At 38.7% G+C, this 26,755-nt stretch overlaps 1 protein-coding gene across 2 annotated transcripts; it reads left to right on the forward strand.

Moving 5' to 3' along the window:
- On the forward strand, positions 1–26,755 carry kptn (kaptin (actin binding protein)). 2 transcript variants are annotated; one of them, XM_057821964.1, is made up of 12 exons: positions 1–372; positions 2,096–2,178; positions 2,244–2,328; positions 2,405–2,459; positions 6,582–6,660; positions 6,961–7,034; positions 7,733–7,839; positions 9,820–9,918; positions 9,985–10,048; positions 17,628–17,763; positions 17,839–18,012; positions 24,547–26,755. In XM_057821964.1, the coding sequence occupies exons 1-12, from the start codon at positions 171–173 to the stop codon at positions 24,664–24,666; spliced, it is 1,278 nt and encodes a 425-aa protein (XP_057677947.1). In that variant the 5' UTR covers positions 1–170; the 3' UTR covers positions 24,667–26,755. The 2 variants fall into 2 exon arrangements, with proteins under 2 accessions (XP_057677947.1, XP_057677950.1); XM_057821967.1 differs by having other exon boundaries at positions 9,823–9,918.

Consider the following 26,755-nt stretch of genomic DNA (forward strand, 5'->3'; position numbering starts at 1 on the left):
AGTAGAAGAAGAAGAAGAAAACCTGTCTTTTTATTATTATGTTAAACAAAATATGATGTTGCAATTGAGATAACTGTTGAGAAGACGGTGGAAATTAAATGAGCTATGCAAAGTGTGAATAATTAACATCCGTGCTATGTCAGTTTGGAGACTTTCTTCATCGGTTCACCATGGACCGAGAGTTGTATCCCTTTGCTGAGGACAGTTTTAGCCGCTTCCCATCGCAAAGCAATATTTACGGACTTTGTCAAGCAGGAGAGCATGAGCTGCTAGCGGCTACACTTAAAGGGAAGGTGGTCAGCTTCACATACCAGGAACTACAGCAGAAAATAAGACCAGTAGCAAAAGAAGTTCAGTTCACCTACATACCAGGTAAACACAAACTATATCAATAACTATCTAACTAACACGAGCTATATTATTGGGAACTAAATTGTAAATACTGTATCATTGTGTGGTGTACCTTCTTCATCTGTTACAATGCACTATTTAAACTATTCAAAAAATAAATACACCCTATTAATATATTAGTCCTTCTAAAAAAAATAGCGTATTGTGATAAAGTTCATTATTTTTTGTTATGTACTGATAAACATTATACTTTCATATATTTTAGATTCATTACATACAACTGAAGTAGTTCAAGCCTTTTATTGTTTTAATGTTGATGATTTTGGCAAAAAAGAGTCAAGAAAAAATAAAAATCCCTATCTCAAAACATTAGCATATCATGAAAAGTTACTCTAAAGAAGCTACTAACCTAATCATCCGAATCAACAAATTAACTCAAAACCCTTGCGAAAGATTCCTGAGGCTTTTAAAAACTCCCAGCCTGGTTCATTACTCAAAACTGCAATCATGGGCAAGACTGTCGACCTGACTGCTTTCCAGAGGGCCATCATTGACACTCTCAAGCAAGAGTCTAAGACACATAAAGAAGTTTCTGAGCGAATAGGCTGTTTCCAGAGTGCTGCATCAAGACACCTCAGTGGGAAGTCTGTAAGAAGGAAAAAGTGTGACAGGAAACGCTGCACAACCAGAAGAAGTGAGCGCACCCTGAGAAAGATTGTGGAGAAGGGGCCAATTCCAGACCTTGGGGGACCTGCAGAAACAGTGGACTGAGTCTGGAGTAGAAACATCCAGAGCCACCGTGCACAGGCGTGTGCTGGAAATGGGCTACAGGTGCCGCATTCCCCAGGTCAAGCCACTTTTGAACCTGAAACAGCAGCAGAAGCGCCTGACCTGGGCTACAGAGAAGAGTTTGGAAGAAGACTGGGGAGAAGGAAATGCCAAAATGCCTGAAGTCCAGTGTCAAGTACCCACAGTCAGTGATGGTCTTGGGTGCCATGTCAGCTGCTGGTGTTGGTATACTGTGTTTTATCAAGGGGCAGGGTCAATGCAGCTAGCTATCAGGAAGATTTGGAGCACCTCATGCTTCCACCTGCTGAAAAGCTTTATGGAGATGAAGATTTCATTTTTCAGCATGTTCTGACACCTGCTCACAGTGCCAAAACCACTGGTAAATGGTTTACTGACCATGGCATAACTGTGCTCAATTGGCCTGCCAACTCTCCTGACCTGAACCCCATAGAGAATCTGTGGGATATTGTGAAGAGGAAGTTGAGCGACACCAGACCCAACACTCTGAATGAGCTTAAGGCCACTATCGAAGCATCCTGGGCCTCCATAACACCTCAGCAGTGCCACAGGCTTATTGCCTCCATGCCACGCTGCATTGAAGCAGTCATTTCTGCAAAAGGATTACCGACCAAGTATTGAGTGTATAGCTGATATAATTAATTGAAGGTTGACTTTTTTTGCATTAAAAAACACTTTTTTGTATTGGTCGGATGAAATATGCTAATTTTTTGAGATAGGGATTTTTGGTTTTTCTTGACTTTTTTTTCCAAAATCATCAGTATTAAAACAATAAAAGGCTTGAACTACTTCAGTTGTGTGTAATGAATCTAAAATATATGAAAGTCTAATGTTTATCATTACAGAAAATGATGAACTTTATCGCAATATGCAAATGTTTTTGAGAAGGACTGGTATACTGTACGTAGCATCTATCGTGCATCTCTCCTCTCCCTAGTTGATGCAGAGATTGTCTCAATTGATGCATTCAATAAGTCTTCACCCAAAAGTGGCCTTGTTGTCGGCATCACATTTATCAAGGTAAGCATAAAATTGACAACATATATTTTGAGTGTAACAATTTAATTATTATTACCGTCATACAGGACTCAGGTGACAAAGCCACCCCTTTCCTGAACATCTACTGTGACTATGAGCCTGGCTCAGAGTTCAACCTAGAATCTATTGCGCGTGAGTAAATACATGTTAATACTCACTCACTCAAATGATACTTTGTAAAATGATATTCATCTGCCTATCTGGACAGAAAGTTGTCTCAATCTGGAATTGCAGTTCACACCCTTCCAGCTATACCACACGGAGTAAGTTACATTTCATACTGATATGATAATTGATGTAAACATGTCAATTCTATCACATAATTGCAATGTAAAAGATTGACACATCCGCTGGTGATTTTTTTTTTCTCACTAAATACATCAGCAGGTGGGATTTATGTGGGGCTGCAGTTATCGATTATTTTAGTAGTCGATTAATCGATGAACTAGTTAGTTCAAATAATCGGATAAGTAACATGAAAAATTAAAATACCGGAGCTGAGCCTCAAACGGTTAAAAAAAAATGTTTTAAATGACGATCTATGTACAACAAAAGAACAATTGGCTAACTTACATAGCAAAAGTCCACTAGCTTAAATGCTATAAAATGCTATGTTTTTTTTTTTTTTTTTTTTTTTTTTTTTTTTAAAAACAATGCTCTAAACAAAAGGTTCAAACACATTTTCCACAAAAAACGGCTAAATATATCTATAAACGAGATTACAAATGCATTAAAAAACATGAGCTCAAACAAAAACTTAGCTTATGTTGGTCTTAACAGGGAGCAGTTGGATTCAGCCATGTGAAATGAGGCAGACCAGAGGGCAGTGCATCCACCCTAATCAATAAAACTAAATGCCAACACTTTCAAAATAAACCATTACAACGCCACTTTAATTAAACGAATACTCGAAGCAATAAAATTTAATTAGAATATTTTTTTCTAATCGAATACTCGAGTTAATCGATTAATCGTTGCAGCACTAGATTTATGTATAGAACAAAAAATATATTCCCGTTATCCTAACATTACTAGTATTGATGCAATATATTTGATTTTCTAGTCGTTGTTGTTCTATATTCAGTATTTGCAATTCAGACATGAAAATCTCTCACCTTTCGGCGAAATTTGCCATTTGGAAGTCAAAAAGGGTGACCTACGTGAATTGTGTAGATTTGAGGAGAAAATTTTTAAGGGGGGCGTCGGGAGATTTTTTTTTTGTTTTAATGTCTGACGATTGGGATGCAAACGGGGAAAGCGGCACAAAGCCCAAAAAAGCGCACTAAAGTGGCCAAAACATTGACTTATTTGAATGAAACAAAGGAGGGTACACTGTTGTGCCCCGTCGTTTCAATGCCAAGCTTGGCTGCACGTCGGCCGTGAATGAACACCTAAAGCACCGTCACGCAGTTGTAATTTTGGAAGACGACAGGGGACACTTACAAGCTGGCAGATCGTAAGTCCATCTAACTATCTAATGACATGTTTTATTGGAGTTGCTAAGCCTGTCGCGATATGCAACAAGTCCATTTATTGCACGTTAAATAAAAATGAGGGCGGTAATTTTCACGGCTGCGCTTTATTGCCGGGTGCGCGTGCATACATTTGTGCATGTGTGCTGATGGCATATGAGGCAATAGTTACTTTCACAGATGGTTATTGGTCATCAACATGCTGTAGAATTAAAGTTCAGACATATAAAATAAGGAAACACATCTATAGACCCTACTCACATGACGTCACAACTACGCCTCCGTGCCATATTGTCCGTCTACTCGTCGTGTTGATGCATTACCGCTACGTAAATTCCTCCTATTATGGCGTGTTTTTCTGCTCGTTAACATTAATAATCAAAATGGTGAAGGCGTGTGTGGCGGTTGGTTGCAATAACAGAGAAGATAGACGGAGAGACTTGAAGTTCTACCGTATTCCGAGAGACCCGGAGAGGAGAGCGAGATGGACTGCTGCAATTCGACGAGAAAACTGGGCTCCAAACGATTAACACGGATTATGTAGTAGTCATTTTATATCTGGTAAGATGCATTTAATATATATTTAGAGAGTTTTGGGCTGACAACCACAATTAAGATCATTGCGAGGCTAATCGCCGACAACATACAGTTTCAAATTCAAGATGCTTATTTCTTCCACCATCATTACATTTTGAATAATATTTAGCTGGTACCAAGTGAAAGAAGCTGGCCTCGTCTACGGATCATCAGTTAAACAGGTGTGTCCAAACCTTTTGCAAAGGGGGCCAGATTTGGTGTAGTAAAAATGCGGGGGACTACCTTGGCTGATTTACATAGAACAATATATTTAAACAAATTTTAGCAAGCCCTTCTGTGTGTCACATTTGCTTTATTATTTTTTTTAATTCATAATTTCAACAGTCTCGTCTTTTTGGCTTTCTCTTTCGACACTCGGACTCTTGCGAAATACTGCTGCTGTGAAAAAATAACCTAGCTTCAAGTTGCTATAATTTCTCGCTGCGTATCTTCCCTGTAATGTTGTCGTACATGTCAGTGTGTCTTGTTTAGTAATATTGCGTCACATCGAACTCTTTGAAAACAGCGACTGTTTCTTTGCAAATGAGGCAGACACAGTTGTTGCGTGTTTTATTGAAGAAATAGTCCAATATCCACCTATCCTTGAAGCGTCGGCCATCGCAGTCAACTTTTTTTTTTTTTGATTGTCGCCATTTTAGAAATCACACAGGGTAATGTTGCTTTGAGTGCTGCTCTTAAAGTTTTTCAAACTTTCGTGAGAATAGGCTGATTTTGTGTGGACAAGATAGTTGTAGATATCAGGGTAGCAGATGTCAGGCAGAGAGGGCGAAGACAGCGGGTCGAAAAATATCGATTTAGGCATCAAATATGGATCTGGCGAATGGATAGACTGAAGCTTTTCCACATAACGCCTTTTATGCAACGCATCCAATGAGTTTACAGCGTCTGAAAGCACCGTGGCTTCCATGAATTGCTCTATAAACTGAACGACTAATTGAAACCATTAAGAATAGGGCTAAACAGAGACGGACAATATGGCGGCCGGATACAGCGACATGTCATTCTGTGACGTTGGTGAGTAGCGTCTATATTAAACACTGTAAACGTTAGCTTAGCTACATTGAGGCTAATAGGGAAAAAGGATAACCTACTTTAGCCTGCTATAAAAACATTGACAGTCTTCTCCAAAACGCAAACTTGCGGTTAAAAGGTGACACTTCAAAAAGGAAAAATCGCTGTTTAACAGCATTTGCAAACGAAAAAAAATTGAATTTTTAAAAAAAAATTTGATCACTGACACCACATGCAATGACAAAAAGAGCTTTTTCTGCGGAGTTTAAAGCTTACGGTTAGCGGTTTAACGAACGTACTTCTGGTGAACATTTCAAAATAAAAGCATGTCATGTTTGTCATATAAATAACGATTTCTGGAGTTAATCCCACGTACTTCAGAATTCAGATTCTACACTAAGAATACCTTTAAAATGACACCCTTTATGAAAAATCTGATTGGCAATGAATAATTATTATACTACTATTATTTATAGGAGTATACTATAATATTAATGCTAGATATCTTTTTAAGAATTGTTTTGAATCATGTTGAAAAGGCGAAGTCAGTGTTCTGAATCTGTTTACATTCTATTCTTTTGCATTAGTTAATGCTATCAGCATTTGACCTCATTGTTTATTTGTGATTTATTGTTGTTATTTAGTTTTTTTGTACTTCAATAAAGAGTAAAGTGTTCCAAAATGTTTTTTGTGAATTAATAAGCGTCATCAAAAATTTCATTGCTAAATTATAAAATAATAAAAAGGGGGAAAAAATTATTAGATTAGTCGACTAATCGTAAAAATAGTTGGCTGACTAATGTGGAGAAAATTTGTCGTTTGGGACATCCCTAGTTGTACAGTGTACCGGAACATGTTTCCTCCACACCCTCCTCACCTTTTTAACCCCGACACATTTTTATGCCTGACAATGAATAACAGTGCTGTGTGATATGGAAAAAAACATCAATCACAAAACGGGTCATATATTGTGATAAAAAATAAAGGTCTCATCTAAAGAAACGCACATATGTATGTTTTGTACTTTGCAATATTTTACAGATTATCAGAGTTGGTTGAAAGACATGTTTTTAAGATTTATTTTAATGGCTACAAAGCAACAAAATGATCAAGATGGACAAATATATTGTCAAAATAAACAAAAAAATGTATGTTTTGTGATAAATTAATAAACAGCTGAGGTATCTGATATGTACTTGGTAGCGGCAGATCCTCAAAATCAAGTAACTCAGACTTGAACTCTGGTGCAAAAATATGTGTTTGGTACAACTCTATTAAAAAGACATTTTTTGGGTCTTTTTTTAGAGTGCAAAGGGATGACAGCGTCAGAGAAACTGTGTTTCTTCTCAGTGGTCACGACCAGAGAGTCCACCTGTACAAGGAGGTGTGTGTGTTTGTGTGTGTCGGTACATTTGTGTACGGTTGCTCAAATTTAGATGCTTGACAAGTGTATTAGAACTTGATGCCAATTACAACTAATTGCTGATTAAGGGATATCAACACACTAGCTTCAAGCAAGATTTTGTTTGTAACTTTAATTTCTACTATAAATTGTAATATAAAGTAATATATTGTTGACAAGTATTTTACTTGAATACGAGTTATTGTTAACATCATACAGCAATAGAAAATTTTGATTGCATAAGTCAGTCAAGTCAATCATAGCTATATTGGTTTTCGACAGAATGCATCACTGCACCAGTTTGAAGAGCAGCCGGTGGAGAGACTCTTTCCAGAGCTACAGCAATTGCCCAGCAAGTTAGTCCACCTTTAATTTTGTGGTCACGCTTATGTGAAAATGAATGAAATAATAAACTCGCTATTTTGTTCCATGTACATGCTTATCCCGTGTAGGTGTTTTGGGGTGTTTACGTTGGGACGCTCCGAGAATACGACAAATTTCATATTCGCATTCACATGGTTCCATCTCCATTCAAACGATGTCGCAATTACGTGTGAAAACGATGTAGTATTCATCTCAGGGCCTAGGGGGCAGTGTGGATTTACAAGGCAACAGCCAATGATGCACTTCCTTGACACCAACAACCTCCTGAGCCCGGAAGACAACATAGCCGCCCACTCCAAGCAATGCACAAAAATGGAAACATTTAACATATTTGAATAAAAAATATTACAAAAACAGTAAATTAAAGCCGACGTTCTGCCATGTCAGCTTTTTTTTTTATTGTTTAGTAGCTTTGGAAGTGACAAAAATGTGAAAGAAACAATCATTGTCAATAAGTCAATTCCAGTCATATTTAACTTTAGCTCTAAATCACAACAACAAAGGTTCTTTATTACTCCAACAACTGTTCAAATAATTTTCTGCGAGTGTTGACCAATAATAGTTATTATTTAGTTTGTGAATTAGAAGACAATTTTCAAAAGGGTCCTTGTTAATAAATCTGCTTACTGTACATGTTTTTTTTAAAGTTGTCTCTCCTCACTCCCTGCAGTGTGTTATGGATGGACATGTTGTGCATACCTGGAGGCCAACGACTGTCGGCATTTGGCTGTCAAAATGGCTGTGTTGGACTAGCTGTGGTCAAACAGTATCCACCAGGTGAGGAGTCCGCTAGAAATTAAACCCGCTTTGATTTGCGTTGTTTCAAGTAACAATTATTGTGATAAAATAGATGAGACTCAACAAAAAAATAACTAATTAGACGTGTCATAGTTAATCTTGATTAGGCTAAGCACAGACTTTAAAGTGTGTATGACAGGATGAAAAAAGTCTTTAATAGCATTATAATGTGAATTAGAATCATATCTTCAGACGATTCGACTATATACAACAATTTGGCAAAGCCCAGATGACGACAAATTAGTCTTTTCATCTGCCACTCCTGCCATTGTAGCGCTCTAGCGTCCCCAAATGGAGGATGACGTCGGCAGGGTCATGATTTCATCTGATTTAGAATTCGGCCCATTGAGGGGGAATTATTCAGAACGAGGAAAATGCGACGAAGAGAGCAGCAAAATGTCATTGTTTCAATCCCTCTATTGTAATATTTTTACAGGATATTATAAATTAGTCGACTAATCGTGAAAAGTTAGCTGACTAAATGGGAGAAAATTAGTCGTTTGGGACGGACCTTACTTGAACAGTGTACCGGAACATATTTCCTCCACACCCTTCTCACCTTTTTAAGGCCGGACCCATTTTCATGCCTGAATAAGTCTTGTGCTAAATGGAATATGAAATATTAAAAATGTATTTACTAAGTACGACAGGGCTAAATTATTGCATAAAGGTCAAGACTGCCGTCTTCTTAAACCTCCCGAACGGTATTTTATGCCACTGGAGTTAGTCTCTTTGTCGCCTTTCAAACACAAAAAAATCACACAAACTACCCCGACTCGTGCCACACGCGGTGGTGGGGGCGATTGCCTTCACCGATCGTCCAGCCCCCGGCGGCGAGCAAGTTTCGGCTCGTCGGTCCCTTGCTTTGGGGACGCAGCTGGGGAATGAACACTGAAAATGGCGTATTCTCAGTGGATAAACCGGCCGATGTTGGAGCGCGTGGCTGCCCGAGCCCAAGCCATGGATAGCACTATCCGGGCGGGCACGTGAAGAGGGCCAAGAGGGGTGGAAGTTTCTGGGAACAATCGAGAACCGGAGACGAGAGCGGGGGGCTCCCCGGGCCCAAGCTGAGGATAGCGCTCTCTCGGCAGGTACCCAAAGAGGGCCAAGTTGTGTGGAAGTCTCGACACAATCGAGAACCGGAGACCCCACCTTCATCGGCCGGCGACCATGGTGTGCCACAAGTCGCCAGTGGTCTGTTGAGGGAGGCAGCCACTCCTGCTTTCTCGGTGAACAGGGAGCATTGTCTCCCACAAAATGCAAGCCACCTCCTTATTAAAACGTGAGCCATGATCCCAGTATTTGATAAAATATTAAACATGTAGCTTACTCACTTCCTCGTCCCTACCAATGGTCACTCTATTGTCATACTTGTTTTGCCCATTCTTCGCGGTGAACAGGATCTTTTTGAATCCCAGAAAGGCTCACACCACTCTCCCGATGTAGCAACAAAAGCCTGCAGCACATTGGGCTGGCGTGACATGAAAAATAAACCAATTAATCTGCAAAATCAGCTGGATCCGCAGTACTTTTGTATACAATAGTACGGCTGTATAGTGGCTCATTTTTCTGGTGCGGGATTCAAAAAATTGAATAACTATATCGATCGCTTCTGCACACATCCAAGTGGTCCCTTTCATTCACAAGTTTAAAATACCGCTTGTAATATGAAATATACATGCTTTTTTGTGTCACAGGCACTTTAAATGATGTAATTAATCGTAATGAATTAAAGTTCTGCCTTTTAAAATCATTTAAAGCATGTTAAACATTCATATGTACATGCACATTTTATGACGCCAAACCAAAAGCGGCTTTGGATCTTAACTCACGCCAGCTGATTACCGTATGTCATAAGTGAAGAAACCTGGTGGGTGGGTTATTATGCAAGTCGGTCTCACACATAGAAATGCTGCGATTTCACGTGTATTGGTGTAGTATATACTGTGTTTTTACCAGAAGTTTTGCAGAGCTGGCGTGTTCAGTTCGACAGTCCCATCTCCATTGTGCTGCTATTTCCTCTCATCGGCCAAACAGAGCTGCCGAGTGGAGAAAAAGGTATCTAAAAAAACATGAATGACGATTAAAGTGATTTGACGATTGAAGTCTCTGATTTGTTTTCAGGTTTTGGTAATGAAGGCTACAATCTACTGGTGACCAGTACAATAGAAATGGCAGTTGTCTACAGGTGAGGTTTTGGTCATTCAAAGAAATTTTTAATCAGAGAAAACCCCACGGCAAAGACAGCTGGAGACATTCAGACGTTTTTTTTTTTTTTTTTTTTTTTTTTTAATCCTCTCAAATAGATGATGATTATACACAATTCATAACAAATTAAAAAAGTAATTATGAACAAAGCATGCGACAAAGTACAAGATAAAATGAGAACAAAAGAAGAAAGTCCAATTGTAAACCAACCTGGGCCTCATCCCCGCCATTGACGGAATAAGAGAAAAAGGCTCCTTCTCCATTGAATAGCCTCGAATGCCGAGCAGGGCAGAGGTTATATGCAAATGAGCAAGTTCATTCCAGACTTCAGGGTTGAACCATACATGGTGGAAAAATACAAAGTGTAAATAATACTTTCCTGTGTCCCCCTTATCATATCTTTGAGGAGGAGAGTTCAAATGTTTATAGAGATGAACACAAGAGCAATGAATGAATACGTCTAATTATTAGGGGTGTATTAGCGGTATGTTCCTCTGTATGTGGGTCAACGTTTCGGTACGGGTTCGGTACAATAGGGAAAACAAAAAGGCTTTTTTAAATCACAGCATTTGAAAGTTAAAGTTTGTTCTATTGGCTAAAACTAAACCACTAGGGAACTTTTAGTTTTGGTCGATTTAAGCGGCGCAGGTCGAGAAAAGCGCTAGTGTTTTGCCTTAAAGGGGAAGTTCAGAATTTTGACACCAGGCTTAATCTTCGCGTTAGCGAGGGTTTAATCAATTGGTAGAGTTGATTTCAACAAATTCCGTGTAGTTTGTTAGTTTCAGGGTTTCGGAGTGGCTAAGCTAGCGCGAGTCAATTAGGCTGACTTAGCATGGCAATAACAAACAATGTATGCACACATGAAAATCATCGATGACCCATGCAATCAATAGTGTTAGCTATGTTTTCAGGATAAAGTTATTAAAACTTACCATTGCCTGTCAATAATTGCAGTATGAGCAGCAACATTGTGATCCAGCAGCTCTGCAAAGGAGCAGAGCAGAGTGATATCACATCGTTTTTTTTCACCGCTGATTTTTTTATGTCTTAGCCAGCAGCAACTAACCAGTTTATATTCTTCCTCCTTCTTCGATCTTCATAAGGAATTAGTGGAAACTTGGTTTGCCCATTTCGCCTGTCTGTTTCCACAGCCTCTAAATGCACATTTTGCCATGTTGCCGGCAGTCACTTAACTCAGCAGACTGATGCTGCATTCAAGGAAGGTGGAAAGTCAGAGTCTCCAACGTCCAACCTGGAAAAATATTGTTGGAATGCATCCACTATTTGATCGCTTACGAGAAGGCAGGTTTGCTGGAAGTCAAATGTCTATTGATGGCCAAAATAAAAACCAACTTGTCGCGATCAGCCATGTTTGCTGTTTACATTCGCCTGGAACGCCTTGAGGTCGCAAATCGTACTATCCGGGGGTGATATGTCCGACTTCCTACCTTCCTCAAATGCATCTTGAGCACGATTGGCCAAAGCACTCCTCTCTATTGTGGTAGCATCTAAAGAAATACCGTAATTTCCCGAATATAAGGCGCACTCGTGTATAATGCGCACCCCAAATTTACTTGTAAAATCTTGGGAAAATTATTGTACCCGTTTATCACGCGCACCCTAATTTTAGCACCAATAAATAGAAGAATACAAGAAAACAGAGCTCGTGTACAGATACAGAAATGTCATTTTACTGACTGGTGAAACACAGCACAAGCATAGCACATTGGTAGTTCAAAACATTACCATAAACTGACAAAATGTATGGTAATAATATGATTTGACAACTTCTCCAACTTACCAGAATCTAGGAGAAAACAAAATGTGACTTTTCTTTTAAAGGTTGCTGTATAAATTGCTCGTTTCATCATGATGAATAAATGTTTTGTCCATGGATCGATACGGTAAAATGAAAGTGAGAACGTAAGTCGGAAATCCGTGAGAGCTCATCGCCGTCAACACGACAGTAACAATAGGAACTATCGTTATTTGGGTTTCAGTTTCCCGGGAACAGATATAGTAGACGGACACACACAGGAAGTCTGTAGTTATGTTTGTTATGGTCCGAGTTGCAGAGCTGCAATAAATGTTGACTCAAATGAGTTCAAGAAACTAAATTCTGTGCTTTATGAAGAGTGAAAAAAGCTGAATTTAACACAGACGAAATCATTCGGACGATTAGGGTGAAGTATTATCGAAACAAAATGGTGACATCACATACCGTAATGGTCGGCAACGGGTCGCCGCATACGTTTCTTCAACACAACGTGGCCGTGTCAATAAAAAAAATCGGTTTATATATATGTAATATATATATATTTCTGTCTTCATCCATGTACCCGTTTATAATGCGCACCATGATTTTACAAGTTGATCTTGGGGAAAAAAAGTGCACATTATATTGGGGAAATTAATGTAGTCCTGCAGAATGAATTGAATTGCCGCAGTTTGGTGTGACATTGTTGTGGCCACATGGGTGTTTTGGAACAATAATCTGCATTTTGGAATTTATTTGACTATGTTGGATCATTTTTTATTGGCATGCTAAGCAGGCACCATTGACTCGCACTAGCCTAGCTTTGGAGCCCTGAAACTGACAAAAAACTTACAAACTGCACAGAATTTGTTGAAATCAACTCCACTAACTAATTTAAACCCAGCTAACTCGTCGATTAAGCCTATTGAGAAAAAATCTGAACTTCCGCTTTAAGGAAGACTTCATTTCACCTACAGTTGGATTGAACAACATTTCTGCTTGCAGCGGCTGTGCGAAGGATGAATAGCGATGAGGTAATGAATCCAGTTAGGGCTAAACAATATCATATGACGATGTTGAAAATAAACGTTTCATTTTATACCGTATACCGCCCTCCGCCGAGTGAAAGCCGGGCCAATGTCATCCTGGTAGCCTCCCATTTTCTTGTTTTTGTCTCCTCGGACAAAACTTTTCGTCTGTTTTGTTGCTTTGCCCTGTTTGCAGAATTTGTGCGAAAGCGTTCGCATTGACTTCCGTCTTTATAACAAACGGGGAAAGGGGGAAGTGGCATATGCCGTAAAGAAGTCAACACATTTGTAGTTTTTTTGTGTGGCTGGGTTCCTGCCACCTAGAGCTGTCCCGACTAGTCGACGTAGTAGATGTCCTCGATGACGTAAATGCGTCAACGTCCCGTCGACGTTTAGTGTACGGTTAAAAAAATATATGCGTGGAAAGTTGAGAATGTTGGACACTCGCTATGCAAGCGGGGAAAATGGCACAAAGCCAAAAACGCACCAGAGTGGCAGAAACATTGAGTTATTTCAATGAAACAAAGGAGGGTACATTATTGTGACCTCTTTAATGCCAAGCTTGGCTGCACGTTGGCACCACACCTAAAGCGCTGTCACCTAGTTGTAATTTTGAAAGACGACAGGAGACAACAAGCTGGCAGATCGTAAGTACATCTAACTAACGGCTTGTTTTATTGAAGTTGCTAAGCCTGTCGCGATATGCTATGAATCCATTTACCGCACGGTAAATAAAAATGAGGGCGGTAATTTTCACGGCTGCGTTTTATCGTCGCTTGTATGCGTGCGTGCATACATTTGTAAGTGCGTGTTAATGGTATACGAGACTCCAGTTTGACAGATGTTTATTGGTCATCAACACGCCCCAGAATTAAAGTTCATATATACAAAATAAGAAAACACATCTATGTTAAACACTGTAAACGTTAGCATTGCTACATTGAGGCTAATGGGGAAAAAAGACAACCTATTTTAGCCTGCTATAAAACATTGGCAGTCTTCTCCAAAATGCAAACTTGCGGTTAAAAGGTGACACTTCAAACATGAGAAATCGCTGGTTAACAGCATTTGCAAACGAAAAAATGAAGGGGAAAAAAAGTCTATTACTAACACCACTTGCAATGACGAAAAGTGCCTTTTTTGCTGAGTGTAAAGTTTACGATTAGCGGTTTAGCAAACGTACTTCCGGTGAACATTTCAAAACAAAAGCATGACATGTTTGTCAATTGCTGGAGTTAATCCCACATACTTCAGAATTCAGATTCTACACTAAGAATAGCTTTAAAATGACACCCTTTATGAAAAATCTGATTGGCAATGAATAATTATTATATTATTATTAGGAGTGGGAGCCTCTTGGTACCTCACGATACGATACGATTTGCGATACAAATCTCACGATAACGATGATCTGGCGATATGGCGATACAACGATTATCGATACATTGGTAAGGAAATCATTCTAGGATATTCTACAAACAACTAATAAACAGAAAAACAAGCTTCCGCTGTGAATTGGAATGAGTTTCACAATTGTAGACGTCCAATCCAATTACACTGGGAGGGTGGCAGCAAATGAACATCATTCACTGCCATCCCTCCCACTTCAAACGGATTGAACATCTATGGCAGTCGGTGGCAGCCAATGCCAGGCAATGAGGTAATTTTGGGCCATTTAAGGTCATTTACCTGTTGATTTTCGGTTATTTCCTGTTGATTTTGGGGTATTTTAGGGGTCTCTTCCTGTTTATTTTGAGTTACAGAACAGGAAATGACCTGGGAATTACCCAAATGAAAAGGCAGTGACTTAAACTCAACAGGAAATGACCTGTAAATGCCCTGAAAATCTGACAGAATGACTGTGATTGTGAGTGTTTTGGTTTTCAAATGAACGAACGTTCCCAGTCTAAATGGATTGGGCGTCGATCACCGTCAATGCTGCCTTAGAGTTAACTGAGACACTATTATGGTGGAAGATTTTGGTAGCAACTTGATGGTTCATTTTTATTTTATTTTTTTAAACATTGACACCTTTTTTAAACGATATCTCGATTCTTGGCAGGAGCATATCGATAACCTTTTGGGATACAAAGTATAATGATATATCATTTCGATATTTTGTCACACCCCTAACTATTATATACTGGACTGTCTCAGAAAATTAGAATACACAATATTCTAATTTTTTGAGATAGTCCTGTGTATATATACAGGACTGTCTCAGGAAATTAGAATACACAATATTCTAATTTCCTGAGACAGTCAGGAAATTAGAATACACAATATTCTAATTTCCTGAGACAGTCAGGAAATTAGAATATTGTGTATTCTAATTTCCTGAGACAGTCCTGTATATATACACAGGACTGTCTCAAAAAATTAGAATATTGTGTATTCTAATTTTCTGAGACAGTCCAGTATACACAGTAGTAGTGATGCACGATAATGTAATGTAATGTAATGTAATTTCAACCGATATCGATAACCGATAATTTCCTCCTCATTCCAACCGATAACCCATAATGTCAAGCCAATAATTCTATTAAAAGATTTATGTAAAATTTTAAAGTATACACAAGAGAAAATATTACTGTGCAAAAATATAATTTATTGCTCTTTTTTCAACATCAAATGTGAACAAGTAGTAAATTCAACATCTAAATAATGACAGATCGTCTGACATTGTGTAATGGTAAACTTTGGGCAACAATTACTTACAGAGTAAATACCTAAGTTGCACAAAAATGCCTTTGAAAGTAAGCCATTCCTAACATATATAACATTACTACATTGCAAAAACACACCTCCTTAAAACTAGTCAATTTTAAGTGTGAATCTATTGGAAATAATTATCTGCCAGCGCTTCAGGTGTATTTCACTCAGATTTCTTGGAAGAAAAATAGCTAGCTGAAAATAAGTTTAAAAGCCTTATTTTAAGCAATAAATTATTATACTTGATCCTAAAAAAAAATGTTTGTCAGAAATGTTCTTTATTCAAGAATAGGTATGTTTCAAAACATTATTTAAAAGCATTTTTTAAATTGAGAAGTGTTAATGAGTGCCAATAAGTTTTGATTATCTACTATGACTGTTACTGAGCAGACAAATAAGTTGAATAATTTGAAAAATGATTGCTAATGTTATATGCTTTGTTGCACACTGTGAAAATGATTAACTCAAAAGAGGGAGATGTCATGTATCCATTGTACAGCGCTTTGTTTACATTTGCGGCACTCACGACACTTGCTTTACGGCAGCTCAGCTAATACACGGCAGTATTATTCGTCCGGAGTTGTAGCCCGCATCCCCGTGTGTGTGCCTGAGTTTTGTTCAGCCGAAGATAACGGCAGCGTGGCTGCATTTATCCTTGTATTGAAAAAAAAAAAATCTCCTCCCGCCTGTGCCCTTCAGTCCATCCTGGCGCCAAATTGTCACCCACGCCAGGCCTCTGTCTGGCTTGATGAGTGGAACCGGAATGGCGGCGGTAGCTACGTTCGTAACTGATATCTGCCTGCCCCGACCGGCTCGCCGCGGCATATTCGAGGCCTGGCTCTGCTCCGGGCGGAGCCGCACGCGTCACGTCCCGCACGGCGTGGGGGAACGCTCGAGAAACCCGCCCCGCCGGCCTGCAAGGACTGGCCACAGCGGCGGCCTCCGTCGGAAGACGGCTACTTGTCGACTATCGGTTTCGTGCCGGTGTTAAGCATTAGATGGAGTTTACCACCCGCTTTGGGCTGAAAGAGGACGCTTTTTTCCGCCTCGTGAAACTTCTGCAGTGCATGTTTTGCAGATGGCGAGAGCGTAATTTATTTATTTATTTATTTATTTTACACAAATCCAGCCATGCCAATGACAGCTGCCATTATCTCAAACTGCTTCTGTTGTGTAACTCCGCCTCCTCAACCCCTCCTCCCTCAGGGGCTTCAGAGAGGGGAGGGGTTGAGGAGGCAGCGGTGCTGAATTCTTCGGTTGCGCACATATGGAGGCAAAATCAAGTATATAATTATTGGATTGCATTATCGGTTGAATTTTTTAAAATCTGGATTATCTGTGTGACGTCATAATGGCCATTATCGGCCGATAAATATCGGTAACCGATATTATCGTGTACCTTTAATATATAGTACTATACTGTAATATTATTGCTAGATATTTTTTAAGAATTGATTTGTAGGTAGATGGCAATATAGTGTAAAGCGCTTTGAGCGCCTTGAAAGGTGGAAAAGCGCTATATAAGTATAACACCATTTACCATTTACCATTGAATCATATTGGAAAAGCGAAGTCAGTGTTCTGAATCTGTTTACATTACATTCTTTTGCACTAGTTAATGCTTTCAGAATTTAACCTCATTGTTTATTTGTGATTTATTTTTATTCACGTGTTTATTTGTACTTAGTCAAGAATTTAAGTGTTCCAAAATGTTTTTGTGAACTAATAAGCATCAACAAAAATTTCATTGCCAATTTAGTGATTTTTTTTTTTTTTTTTTTTTTTTAAATCATTAGATTAGTCTAAGAATAGTCTTCTAACTAATTGGGAGAAAATAAGTCGTTTGGGACAGCCCTACTGCCAGCCTCCTCAAAGTGTCATTCAACTAGTTTTCAGTGGAAATATCATCACAAATGTTATGAAAATATTTTATGAAGGTTGAAAAGTTCTTAATTTTTTATTTTATTAGACAGGTTGAGCTAAAGTTTCTAGCGTACACTCTCTTTTCAATGTTATTGCTCCAGTGCCTCTCGATGATATTACAGCTTTGTTTTTATGTTTAGAAATGTCCAGGAGAAAGGCCTGTCCCAATCGCTATTCCTCGCTGAGAGTGACCAGTGGGATGCAGTGCTTTGTGCTTTGGTTATTGATCTGGATTTTGATGGGCAGAAAGAGGTGCTGCTAGGAACATATGGGCAGGTCAGAAAGTAATAAGGCAATTTGCTATTGTCAGAAAATTCCATCTAAATAACTGCTTTTCATTCACTTGTGCAGGAGCTTCTCTGTTACAAATTCCAACACGCAGCAGCAGGAGAGGAGGGACATTTTCAGTTGTTGTGGCGACGGAGTTTCAAGAGTCCTTTGCTGTCAATCATCTACTTAGACCTGACAGGGGATGGTTTGAGAGAGCTGGCTATCCTCACGCTGAAGGGACTGCATATCTTACAGGTGTGTACAACTGTGCATGGCACCGAACCAGTCAGAGATTCGCAATTGTCATCAAAGAAGTAAAGCCAGTGTCCTGCACCTGTGTCGTAGACTCACCAACTCAGCAAAAAAAAAAAAAAAGTAGAAAAGTGTACTGCTGACCTCAAATGATCACCTGGAGAATAATATCAAGTACAATAGCGTCTCTAAGGTTTAGCACAATCTGTTCCAGGATGCTGTGTCATCTCCAAATTGTGTCTTTCCTATTAATAATGCAATGTATTCCTGGGTAAAATTGTCTGCGTCAGAGACTGCAGATGTGTGTCGCAAATGGCTCCCAAGTCAATCGCAAGGCACGTATAGAAAACCAAGCACATTCACATCAATGACAAATGTAGAGTAAAATTGACATAATGGAGTGATGCACCAAATACCATATTGGCCCGAATATACAGTGTTTTTTACATTGAAATAACACTGAAAAAGAGGAGGTCATTTTATGTTCGCGTCTAGACATTATACCTATTCACGACGCTAGATGGCGCCAGATATCATTGAAGCGATGTTCTGGCATGACAGATCTCAGCTACTCTTTTTTTTTTTTTTAACCAGTTTGCATTATTTTATTGCAATGTTTTTCTTATTCAGATTTGTTTCAAGACTACAGTTACAGTTAGACTTCACTTTGATGGTTAATGCAGTTATTGCAATTTTGTTGTTTTATCACAATAGATTGGTTTATTTACATTTCAAAAACCAGAATCCATTCATTTACGAATGTGATTGCACTTTATTTTACATATTTAAATGTTCAGATATTAAGATTTGAATGAGGCAAAATAACTTTTCTAATTTTTCTCTCAAATGTATTGTTATAATCATTTCTTTCAGATGAACTGTAATTATTTTCTGTATAAAAATTAATTTGGTGTTCAAAAAGTATTTTTTCAAACTTGAGTCTTGAAAAAGAGGGGGTCGTCTTATAATCAGGGCCGTCTTATATTCGGGCCAATATGATATATGGTGGTAGGGCTGGGCGATATGGCCTTAAGTACGTATCACGATAAATTGAGCAGATTTACCTCGATAAAGATAAATGACGATAAACTCGCCCAAGCAAACTGTTATATAATTTGAAAATTTGAATCAATGCATGGAATACAAATTAAGTTTCTCATTAAATTTATTTACCAGCTTTCAATTTAACAATTGCACATGCAGTCTAAACATTAAGTATTTAAAAAAATCTTGTAAACAATAAGAATTCTTGTGTGATCATTTATAACAGCTTGTATGACTTGAAAAATATCATCACTTGAATTTCATTAAATTCATTCCGCATTGTTATACACTAGATAGTGGCATACGTTTAGATATTTAGAATAGATACAAATACGACACATCCAACCGCCCCCCAGAAATTATACTTAATTAAAAAATAAAATGTTTCACAAACCTTTCCTTTCTTTTATTCGGCTCAATTATTTACATCTTATGATTTTGGAAATCCCTACAGTATGCAATAAATAATATTCCTGTTCCCAAGCACTGTGCTTACTGTACTGTAATTTTTACAAAAAATAAACAATACATAGTTACTCCCCGTCATCTAGGACGAGCCACTTACAAGACTAGCACTGTCGTGTATTACAAATACTGCTTTGAACACATCTTCACAGACAAAAGCAATGACACAGGCTTAAAGAGGTCAACTTTAATTGTGTAAATCACACTTAATAACGACACGATCTCCTGGTTGAAATAGACGACATCCACTTAATTCTATTGAAGATATGTAATGCTGAGGCAATTTGTCAACTTTACTTTTAAAAAGAAACGTGCACTGTTTATCCAGTAGATGGGGCTCTTGCAGTGTGTCAAACAGTGATTCAATTTAGGGCAATTGTCTTAAAAGTGGTTCATTGTTTCAGAAAGCCTCGGTTTTTCCATCCCTATCTGGAACCCGTGAAGAGTTTACTTAATGTCGGGTGAAAGTTTGGTGAAGCTAACTTAAGCCCGACTTCATCCCGTTTACTTGTAGCGTTAGCCGCTAGCGTTAGCTGCTAGCGTTAGCCTACCGGGCTTCTGTTTGATTGGCTTCCTGAAAACCATGTGACTCCAAACGTAAGCACACTGTCTGCTTTCTTAAAGGGGAATGAACATAGCCGAACAACACAGAGTCAAAGCGTGAAAAGACTATATTTTCTTCTTTTATTAAATTACCGAATTTACCGACATGGTCAAAATTATGTCGGTCATCGTGAAGAATTTCGGTAACGGTAAATTTTCGGTTTACCGCCCTGCTCTATATGGTGGCACCACTAAAAGTGTGTTTACTGTTTCAGTCCAAAATAATTTTATACCTCCTTGAAGTTGGCATCCCGTCAGATGCAAATTGAATAAAAAGGATGTCAATAGTTTGTACAATGTTTGTGCTGTAAAAATGTTTGTTTGTGGTGCTATTGTTTAATAGGTAGAGATATTAATTTCGAGTGACGACGTCAATCGCAGCCCTCCATCACAGCTGACGGAGCGTACCAACTTTCTCAATAACAGAGGGGTGTCCCAACAACTAGCGCAAACGTAGCACAAACGAATGCCACCCCATCGGGTGGGTTTTGCAGTATATCGGGGACTGCGAGTCACGTCATCACTCGAAATGAATATCTAAAGCTCCCCATTTACTGCAGTTATTTGTGTTATGTTTGCACTTGTTGTTCGGACACCCCTCTGTTATTGAGAGAGTTGGTACGCTTCGTCAACCGCAGGAGTTGGATACAGAAAAGCTGCGAGTGACGTCATCACTCGAAATTATTATCTCAATATCTATAAATAGATAGCAGCACAAACACAATTTTTTACAGCACAAACGTAGCATAAAAGAATGCCACCATTTCGGGTCAGATTTGCAATAAATGAGGGGCTGCGTGACGTCTTGGCCTGCGATAACAAATTTTAGTGTGCGATAATTTATCTCATAAATTATTGCGATATGCGTTATTATTGCGCCCCCTCTCCCAATTTTTGTTGTTTTTTTAAAACCAATTTACAATAACACAGTGAGAATACAATATATATTAATAGACCAAGTACACCCATTTAAGCGCGATAAATGTTTACTCATTAATTGAAAAATAGTTTTTAAGAAATCACAACTAAAAACATTACACCATGCCTCTTGTAAGTAAAAGACAATATTAATAGCGCACAGAAACACAGAATAAATAAAATGGCTTTTTCAGGGGGAAAAAAAAATTGCACATAATAACTTAGCATTTAGGCAAATGAAAACTTTTCCCCTCATAGCTTCTGCTATGGCGTTCCATGTGTAATATTCTAATTGGATGTTTTCCGAGGCACCCTGAAGCACACGCAATGGTGATGTTGTTTTGTTCATGTGACGCGGCAGTGAGAGAGGCAGACAGCCTGCCGAGAGCCACAGGTTGAGAAACTGTTGTTGTTGTTGTTGTGTGTTAATAAAAAACTAAGTTGTCAGCACTTCGTGTGTACACATAATAGGAAACCATACAGCTTCCTTTTTAATGTTTTCCTTATAAAGATGATCTGCTGCATCATAAATCACTTTGTGACTTTCCACCTCCATGATGGAGAGTTCTTCATCCATGTTCGCTGGTTAAACCATGAATAAGCAACTGGGCTGTTGACTCCAGGCCCGGCTCCGCCCTTTTTGACGGATGCGTCTCCGGCAAAAATAGAAAATAGCCTAAACCATCGGCTGGCTCCGGCACGCCGGAGATGGTCTGCAGTCAATCTGGAGCACTGACATGGCCGATATACGTTGAATAAATAGGATATAATTGGAACGGATTGGCTCTGGCGCTATTTTTTGCAGAACCTGGAACGAAGATGCATTTTGCGTGGATGGAAACAAGGAAGGCGAACTTTTAACAGCATGTATGCCGCACGCACGTGCACGCGAGGCGATAAATTGCAGCGGAAAAATTACCGCCTTCATTTTTATTTACCGTGCGATAAATTGAATTATTGCATATTGCGACAAGCTTAGTGACGTCATCACTTGAAATTAATATCAATATCTCGAAAACGATAGCAGCACAAATAAAAATTTTAACAGCACAAACGTAGCACAAACGATTGACACAAATTAGCCATTTTTAATCAAAATGTGGGGCTGGTTGACCTCAGATTGACCAATAAAATAATTATAATTATCTTATAAACTTTTTACAGCCAAAACGTTGCACAAACGATTGGCATCGTTTTTATATAAATTCTCATCTGATGGGGGACCAACTTCAGGGAGGTGAATTGTATCACTAAAATAACAAGGCCAAAACATAATGTTGTGATGACATAAGCAAAATTGTACACTAATTGGCTACCGAAGTCCTTTTTTCTGATATCTAAGCATCCTAGTCACAAGGAAACAGCTCACTCAGAGTGCTTGCTTTAGATTTAAGAAATCGATATATCATTTTAAAAAGGCGTCACTGTCTTTAAAAAAAGGCTGCTACCAAAATCTTCCATTAGAATACTGCAGTGCTTCTCAATTATTTTCTGTTATGGCACCCCAGGAAGACGTAAACGTTAAATCCTAACCCTATAAATACACCTCTGCATAACAGTGTGCCCTTTTCAATATTAAAGAAAAAAAGTAGTATAGACCCTACCCACGTGACGTCACAGCTCCGCTCTCCTGAATGGTACCGCCCCTTGTCCGTCAAAAAATAGTGTTAACCTGTTACGGCTACGTACATTTCTCCTATTTACGGCGTGTTTTTCTGCTCCTTAACATTAATAATCAAAATGGTGAAGGCGTGTGTGGCTGTTGGTTGCACTAACAGAGAAGATGGAAGGAGAGACTTGAAGTTTTACCGTATTCCGAGGGATCCAAAGAGGAGAGCGAAATGGACGGCTGCACTTCGACGTGAAAACTGGGCACCAAAAAATCACCACAGACTATGTAGTAGTCATTTTATATCCGGTAAGATGCATTTAAGATATACTTAGAGGGTTTTGGGCTGACAAATAACCACAATTAAGATCATTGCGAGGCTAATCGCCGACAACATACGACGTAGTACGACATAGTTTCAAATTCAAGATGTTTGTGACTTCCCTTTCTTCCACCATCGTTATTTTTTGAATAATATTTAGCTGGTACCAAGCGAAAGAAACTGGCCTCGTCTACGGGGCTGACAAATAACCACAATTAAGATCATTGCTAGGCTAATCGCCGACAACATACACGTATGTATGTAGTGAGAGTGCTATCGCTAAACCATATAAACATTAAAAGCCTTAACTCCATTGACAAACGACATGAAATACATTAGACTTGACAGTGGATGTTAGCAATAACAAAAGATTTTGAATTGAAAATTTCGTAACTCACCTTTCCAAGCACAAGATAGATTCCTGCCGAACGAGGACCTGTTTCACCCAACCAGCAACGAAGTATTTATAAGCCTCCAAGCTCTTGAAGTTTTTCAAATTTTCGTGGGAATAGGCTGATTTTGTGTGGACAAGATAATTGTAAATATCAGCGTAGCAGATGTCAGGCAGACAGGGCGAAGACAGTGGGTCGAAAAACATCGATTTGGGCATCAAATATGGATCTGGCGACTGTATAGAACGAAGCTTTTCCACATAACGCCTTTTATGCAACACATCCAGTGAGTTTACGGCATCAGAAAACACCAGGTCTTCCATGAAATGCATTTTAAATTCCTCGATCAATTGAAAACAATGCTAATACAGAGACAAAATGACGGACAAGTGGGCGGAACCACACAGCGAGCACGTGGTTTTGTGACGTCGGTGGGTAGGGTCTATAGATCAACGTGCAATAAAGTAGAACTTTATTAACATTTTTTTTGTCTGTAATAGAAAAGACATGAAGCGCATCAATTTGCCAGAATTAAAAAAAAAAAAAAAATCCAAACAGTAAAAATACACTCAAGGTACATTTTTACACCTTTTGATCCTGAAAAATAAAATTTAATAAAATCATTAAATAATAATAAATTCTAATTTATTAGAAACATTAACTCATGAGGACAAATGCCAAACAATTTGACCGAAAAAACTAAAATATATAGAACAAAAACAAGAGTGTCATTGGACCGTTGGAGAGTTTTTATTTTTGCTGCAGGTAGTATCAGCTCCTTTACTATGGTGCAGGGCTATTTTGCACTGAGCAACTACTGTAGGTATGCCACCTTATAAGATGCTAACAGTTACTGATGTAACACTCCGAAACAAAGCGGGACGATTGTTGGCAATATTTGGCACGTTTTGCCGGAAAAAAAATCAAGTGGCTCATCAATGTGATTGGGGTCTAATGTTTTTAAGTGACATCTTAATTGATTCGGCTTGCTGCTGTCGGTATCGCTGCAACTATTTTTAGACACTCCCACTGATCCCACTCACTGTTTTAAAGTCAAAACCAAACGCTACACACGCTCGGTCATATTTCCTCGTCTTAGCTCTTCATATCTCCAGTGCTCTTTGCTGTGTGAATGCGTGGTCAAATACTAATTATTCTACTGTTTGTGTTCTGTGTCATTTTAGCATAGTCTTACCAGCACTGCTGATCTGGTGCTGAAACGTCTTGCCAGGAGGGTGGAAGCTCTGACCGTTAACTCCAAGCCTGAGCCGACTGAAGATCGACAAACGCCAGGGATAATCTAAAAGACGTAATTGTGGCAGGATCAAGGAAGATGAAAGAAACAACTGTTGGGGCAAAAATGAAGACCAACACTGCATTGAAAGATGTAGAGTTCAGAAAATGTTTGTTCTTTTTAGGAGAATGAGTCATATTTGTGGAGAAGAGACAGTAACATGGGCTATACAGTATCTACAAATGAGACTACAAGCTAATTTCACCATAAAAAGGAGATGGACCAAAAATGAAAAAAATCTGCCTAATGAAGTATATCGGTTCTTTTTCTGTTGTATTGTTGAACGGAATGGAACTGGTTAAGTTATAATTAAAAACTTTATATCAGGTCACTACCTGTTAATTTTTGAGCTATCCTGGGTCACTTCTTTTTTATTTTGAAAGAATTTCTGTAAATTTCAGTTGGCTAGTCGATTTTAAGTCACTTCCTGTTGGTTTTGGGGGCATTCTGTGTCACATACTCTTAATTTCGGATCACTTTGATTTTTGGGGCAAATTTGGGTCAGTTCCTGTTGATCACAGCATTTACAGGCATGTGAAAAAATTAGGACACCCTATGGAAGCTTGTGTGCTTTCTTACATATTTGGTCATATGGATATTTAATATCAATTTTAACAATCTTGAGAGATTCAAGTCATAGAACTAAACAAAACTGAAAACAAGATTTTTTCCAACTTTATGTAAAATGTAATTTTAAATAAATGCAATTTCTGTTGAGGAATAAATTAGGACACCCCACATTCAATCCTGCTTAAAATGGCTAAAATTACACACAGGCACATCACATCAGGAGCACATGATTAGAACATCATTACCCAGTGTTTTGAGGGAGGTGTGCCTTTAAACCATATTTAGTTTGATGTGCCCCTGACTGTTGAAGTAAGTGAAAACACCATGGTGAGATCAAAGGAGCTGTCTGAGGCCTTCAGAAAGAAGATTGTAGACACTTGTTATGAGTCTGGTAAGGGATTTAAAAAGAATATAAAATCACCTTTTCCACTGTCTGGAAAATAGTCTACAAGTGGAGGACATTCAAAATAACTGCCAACATGCCCACGTCTGGCTGTCCAAGCAAGTTCACCCCGAAAGCAGACAGCGAGACGTTTAAAGAAGTCTCCAAAAACCTTAAAATGTCTTGCTACTGTTGATGTGAAAGTGCATGCCTCTACAATCAGAAAAAGACCTCACAAGTTTAACCTTAATGGGAGGTGTGCAAGGAAGAAAGTTTGCCAGAGTGAATGTAGACAAAGACCAATGACTTTTGGAATAATCTTCTCTGGACAGATGAATCTAAAATTGAATTATTTGGACACCAAAACAGAGGACATTTTTGGCATAAACCCAATACAGCAATCCAGGAAAGAACCTCATACCAACTGTGAAGCATGGAGGTGGAAGTGTCATGGTCTGGGGATGCTTTGCTAAAGAAGGACCTGGCCAGCTCAACATCATAGATTCCACCATGAATTCTATCGTGTATCAGAGGATGCTTGAGGAACATGTGAGATCGTCTGTGAAATTTTTTTAAACTGAAGCAAAACTGGACCCTGCAACATGACAATGACCCAAAACATACCAATAAATCCACCAAAGACTGGCTGAAGAGGAAGAAAGGAAGAAATTGGGAGTCCTGGAATGGCAAAACCCAGATCTTAATCCAATTGAGATGCTGTGGGGTGACTTGAAACGGGCTTTACATGCAAGAAATCCCTCAGAAATCTCACAGCTGAAAGTATTCTGCATTGAGGAGTGGTAAAAACGTTCATTAGACTGATGTCAAAGATGGCTGCAAAAAGCATCTCGTTATTTCAGCCAAAGGGGGATAACACTAGCTATTAGGTGGTAGGGTGTCCTAACTTTTTCCTCAGAATATGTATTTTTGTAGATATATTTTGTTTAATGAGTAAAACAATGTTAATTTTTGTTGTTTACCTGCCATTAAATCACTTTCTTTTCAGATTAATGAAAACAAGATCAGATATTTTTTTCCACATGACTGTAGATGAGAACATATGTGTGCGAGTATGGCGGAAAACACAGACAAGACTGAAAAAACAGTTTCTGCTCTTGCACCCCTCATTAAAATAAACTGCTGTATT

This window comes from Corythoichthys intestinalis, chromosome 18 (genome assembly GCF_030265065.1).
Source record: "Corythoichthys intestinalis isolate RoL2023-P3 chromosome 18, ASM3026506v1, whole genome shotgun sequence".
Taxonomy (NCBI): Eukaryota; Metazoa; Chordata; class Actinopteri; order Syngnathiformes; family Syngnathidae; genus Corythoichthys; species Corythoichthys intestinalis.